At 35.4% G+C, this 5,276-nt stretch overlaps 1 protein-coding gene across 1 annotated transcript; it reads right to left on the bottom strand.

Moving 5' to 3' along the window:
* Positions 1–823: 823 nt before the first annotated feature.
* Positions 824–1,807, bottom strand: LOC118729492 (olfactory receptor 6C2-like). Its single transcript, XM_036457025.1, has one exon. The coding sequence runs from the start codon at positions 1,805–1,807 to the stop codon at positions 824–826; it is 984 nt and encodes a 327-aa protein (XP_036312918.1).
* Positions 1,808–5,276: the final 3,469 nt, after the last annotated feature.

The following is a 5,276-nucleotide window of genomic DNA, read 5'->3' as shown; positions in this document are numbered from 1 at the left end:
CACATGCCAGATTTATGGGCTCCCTCCCTCGTTGAGGGCGTGCAAGAGGCACCTGGTCAATAGTTCTCTCTCATCACTGATGTTTCTTTCTGTGTCTCCTTTCAGATCTCTGAAATCAATAATACTAAAAAATAAAAATAAAGACATATTAAAATTGTTAACAGAATGTATTTCTAACATAATTTGGGGTTGAGTCATAATTGTACTCATGTAGACAAATAGGAATTAATTCTGAGTATTGCTCCTTTAGTAAGTGGCAAGGATAGTTCTGTGATACTTTATGTGTCAAATCAGATGACAGCTGACTGGAGTTGCAGTAGAGGAGAAGCTTTATCAAACTTGCTGTGGTAGCCTGCCCTTTGTTTGAAGACTATACCAGAGATAGGAGATCAGGCTGATTCATTATCAACATGAATCTCACAAAGGTATTAAAATATGAAACATCTGGCCAGTAAGTGGGGAAAAGGATTGGTGGACCAACTATTGAATTTTGACATAGCGCAGGTCTAGAAACAGTGCACATCGCTTCCACACCCATCCTGTCAGCTATAATACAGGCTTCATAGTCACATCTGACAATGTATAGATATGGCAGAAAAATGTGTTCTACTATGTTTCTAGGGATAGCAGCCAAAATGTTTGACAAAAAAAGGAAATTTCTGCAAGATAGTAAGTATAAATACCTTAGAATTTAGTTTTAATGAGAGTAAAAATTTGAATAGTCAGGATTCACAGTAAACAAGTCTAACAACAAAGTGAGAATGCTGATATGACTAGAGAATGCCATGCAGAGACAAATAATAGAAGCTTCAGGTTTTTCTGCCTATTGATCTCTCCTTTTAGTTGGATTCACTGACTCCTTTTGCCTCTGCATCTTTAAGAGGAATGCCATCTTTTTCTTTAAGTCATGGAAAGCTTGTTTTACTTGCTTGTTTCTCAGTGTGTAAATAAAGGGGTTTATCATGGGTGAAATGGAAGTAATAAGGAGTGAAACACCTTTATTTATAGCTACCTCGTCCTTGGCTGAAGGTTTGACATAAATGAAGATGCAGCTTCCATAAGTAATGGAAACCACAACCATGTGGGAAGAACACGTGGAAAAGGCCTTTTTCCTTTGCTGGGCAGAGGGAAACCTTAGAATAGTCCTGATGATATAGATGTAGGAAAGAACCACACATATGAGGGTCATGATGAATGTCAACACGGCACACACGATAACCATCTGTTCTATCAACCAGGTGTCTGAGCAAGAGATCTTCAGCATAGGAGATGCATCACAGCAAAAATGATTAATGACATTTGAATCACAGAATTCCAGGCCCAAACCCAGACTGATTGGTGGTAAAATGATGGTCAGTGCTGCTACCCAACAGGAGAAAATGATGTTCTTGCAGACTGTGCTGTTCATGATGGTGGTGTAATGCAGGGGTTTGCAGATGGCCACGTAGCGATCATAGGACATGGCAGCAAGGAGGAAAAATTCCGTTACTGCAAAGAGGTCTATAAACAAGAGCTGACAGACACAAGCATTATAGGAAATGGACTTGTCCCCAAATAACAGGCTATATAGGAATCTGGGAACACAGGCAGTTGTGAAAAAAATTTCTAAGAAGGAGAAATTTTGAAGGAACAGATACATAGGTGTTTTAAGGTGGAAATCAATCAGAGTGAGGGTGATGATGGTTAGGTTTCCAGATATACTCAACATGTAGGAAAGAAATAGAAAGATAAAAAGTAATATATTCAGTAGAGTGTCATCGGATAATCCCAGCAAGATGAAGGTTGTTACTGCAGTTTGGTTTTTCATCCTTGATTATTTTGCCCTTTCTGCTTCAAAATATAAGACTTTGCATGAGGAACTGCAGAGTCCAGGTCATCTTCTAACCTCCAGAGAAGTAGATCAGTGGGGAAGTAAACATATTATACATGCCGATGTTTGATTACCTCTTTGTGTCACATAAACTGACTGTTCATATTTAAATCACATACTTGCACTGTGGCTTGTAATTACAATTTAACTGAAATTGTTGTTGATTTGACATATTTTATTATAAACATCAATGAAAGCAAGTCTTAAAAATGGCTTTTTGATTACTATTCCTACGTCCACCTACTTCCTAGAAGTTATTTTGGATCTACTATTCTGACTTTCTCTTACTTCCTAATTCCAGAAATGCTTCTAGCAGAAAAGTTCCTAAAAAAAAATCTAACAATGGCCTTTGCTAAGAAAATTTTTGAATTGAAATTTACATGTGTATTAGCAATTAAACTAACAATGAATGCTTATCACAAAGCTTATTCTGTTACAACTTATTCAGTGGAGTTTCTCTGAGATGTGTTTAAAATACTTTTATTGGATACATGCTCTTCAAGATTCAGTAAAATATTTTATAATCCAATCTTTTTGAGGTTTTCCTCACAGGAAATGTATTTCAAATATATGTATTTTATATCATTAGCATTACCCATGCCTATTTTACTTCTGCTGTTAGAATACCTTTGTGATACATTTTAATCCTTTTTAGGATATCCTAGTGCTACAAAGAAATTTTGTCCATCTTACAAGCAGACATCTGGAACTGTATACTCTGGTTAATCAATTTCCTTTAACGTAGAGGAGAAGAAGATCTCCTGTGACAGTGAAAACTGTAATGCCTTTTAACTATCTGCTTTGTTTCCTCAAAAAATTAAATATGGAACTCCCATGTGACCCAGTAATCCCACTTCTAGGAATATATCGCAAGAAATCTGAAGCACCAATAAGAAAGAATATATGCACCCCTACATTCATAGCAGCACGACTTACAATAGCTAAGATTCAGAAACAGCTTACCTGCACATCAGCAGATGAGAGGATTAAAAAACTGTGGTACATCTATAGTTTTATTTTTTTCCTACATTTTGAGAACTCTTTCCCAGCAAAGCATTATAATTAAGAACGGAGCTTTGATATTGAATTTTTTCTTATTTATGTTTTTCATTATTTCTTTCTAAAGGCATTTGACAATGACATATTTTCACTTCTCACTGAATATATTTACTTCAAATTTTGTGACTGACAAATAAAGGGGCATTTGAAGTATATTTATAGAGCTGAAGAGCAATATCTTGATTTTTTAATGTTTTGCGTCAGCCTATTTCAGCTTGAAGTACACACTACCACCGATTTTAAATGTCATTTAGCAATATCAGGTTTAACAAGATCTAGCAATTTCTCAAACATACTTCAACGTTTTCTCTTAAACTTTACCTACTTGGTAATTATTTTCTCTGTCTTATTAACCACTTATACATCAAGTCATGAGGTCTTTGCATCATTTAAACTGCTCTAGCCAACATCACCACTAGCCTCCCTCTTGATTCAATCATTAAACAAACTTTATTTAGACTTGATTTAATTGAAGTTCTCTTCTGCATATAAACCATGAACTTATGAAAGTCTTTACAGCTTAATTTCTACCATCTCACATTATCCTAAATTTCTTCCTATCATTTTGTCTATTTTTTTCTATCCCCCTTCATAACTCCTTTTCCTTTTTTAATTTGTTGGTGCACATGAACTATTTTTTTTCTAGGCAATATCTCATTTACTCAGCCCTCTCTCTAGGAAGCTCTAATAAATGAGGTGATTTCAAGTAGGCTGATGATCCCTGCATTTACATTTGCAGGAAAAAGTTACAGTATTCTGACTTCAACTAATTCTTAGACATCTAGATCAGACTTAGATGGTTTGATCTTACACTTTTCCTTAATTCTCTCTGAGAGTCCTTGAGCAATTGATTAATTTCTTTATCTTGTGTATTTATTTGTGTGTGTATATGTGCAAACTTCAGATAAAATAATAGGTACATCTTCATGTTATAATGAAAAATTTAGATAATATAAACACAATATATACAACTGCATCTGGAATTGACCATTAATTACTATTCAGTATTGGGCATTTATTTTATCTTATGATTTCCTATTGACAGTCCTCTAGATGTGCAGATTTCAAGATCTTTCATGTCACACTCATGACTGTGTTCCCTTCCCTGTCAACAATAAATCTCATTTAAAAACATTGCTTATTGTGTTTTTTTTTTTAATCCAATTTTCAATTGTTGTCATGTCTTTGCATTTCTGTTTTATTTTTAATTAGTTCCTTTTATCTTTTATTTACCACACTGCTTTTATTCTCGGTGTGTTTATCTCATAGCTGAAATATTGCAGAAACATGTTAACATATGATCAACATATATCTTTGCTTTTCCCATTCAGTATTTTAAAATCAATGCAATCAGAATCATTTTTCTAAGCCTAGATATGGTCAACTCTCCCCTACATGTTGTGGATGATATTTTTTAACTGACATTTTCCCCATACTATGTATTTCTTTGAAAATCTTGATATACCTCCCAGTTAAATGGAAGTTAATTAATTTGGCTTTAGGTAAGAGTTGAGAAGAGGAGAAAGGATTGCATTAATGGGTTTGAGTTTCAAATGCATCAAGCATTTAGGTTAATGAAATATTCTAGGCAATAAATATTTTATTCAGAGTAATGAGGAAGAACAAAATTTCTCACCCTTAGAGAATTTATAAAATTTCTTTATCAGTGGATGAGAGAGTTGAGGAATAGGTTAGATGATTTAGTGGTTCTGAATAGGATCTCTATGTTTGGGTACCTTTACTATCTTCCACTAACATGGAGTGGGAATAGCAGAAAGAAAGAAAATGCAATAGATTTCTCCAATTTCTTCTCCTTGTAGAGATCTAAGGGAACAATAATTAAGTTGCTCCTTGAACTCAGGCAAAAAAGGCTTAAAAGTCACATAGGCCTCCCATTCCAAAGGTTGGTATAGAATTATCAAAAGGGTATTCTCCTTTGTTCATGGAATCCTTGTGATTGTTGATTTCTGCAGTTCAGGCAAAGTCCCTGGCTGATAGTAAGTTAAAGTTTCCTCTCTTTTCACTTCCTCCTGCTCTATCCTCCAGCTCCCCATCACCATAACCTGCTGTAATACTTGTGGTAATGTGTGAGGGCACTCAACAGTGACCACTACACTATTGTTTTTTCTGCATCCTCTTGTTTGTTTGTTAATCCTCACCATATTTTTCAGTTGATTTGTAGAGAGAGTGGAAGTGAGGGAGAGGTGGGAAGTGAGTGAGAGAGACACATGCATTGGTTGCCTCTGGCATGTGCCCTGTCTCAGGCCTGGGATTAACCTGCAACCCTGATACCACCCTTCACCAGGAATCAAACCCCAGACCCTTCACTCTAACCGCTGAGCAAGAA

Source organism: Pipistrellus kuhlii, unplaced genomic scaffold (genome assembly GCF_014108245.1).
Source record: "Pipistrellus kuhlii isolate mPipKuh1 unplaced genomic scaffold, mPipKuh1.p scaffold_m20_p_3, whole genome shotgun sequence".
Lineage (NCBI taxonomy): Eukaryota > Metazoa > Chordata > Mammalia > Chiroptera > Vespertilionidae > Pipistrellus > Pipistrellus kuhlii.
Note: the sequence above shows the minus strand (reverse complement) of the source record. Positions and strands in the feature narration are given on the sequence as shown.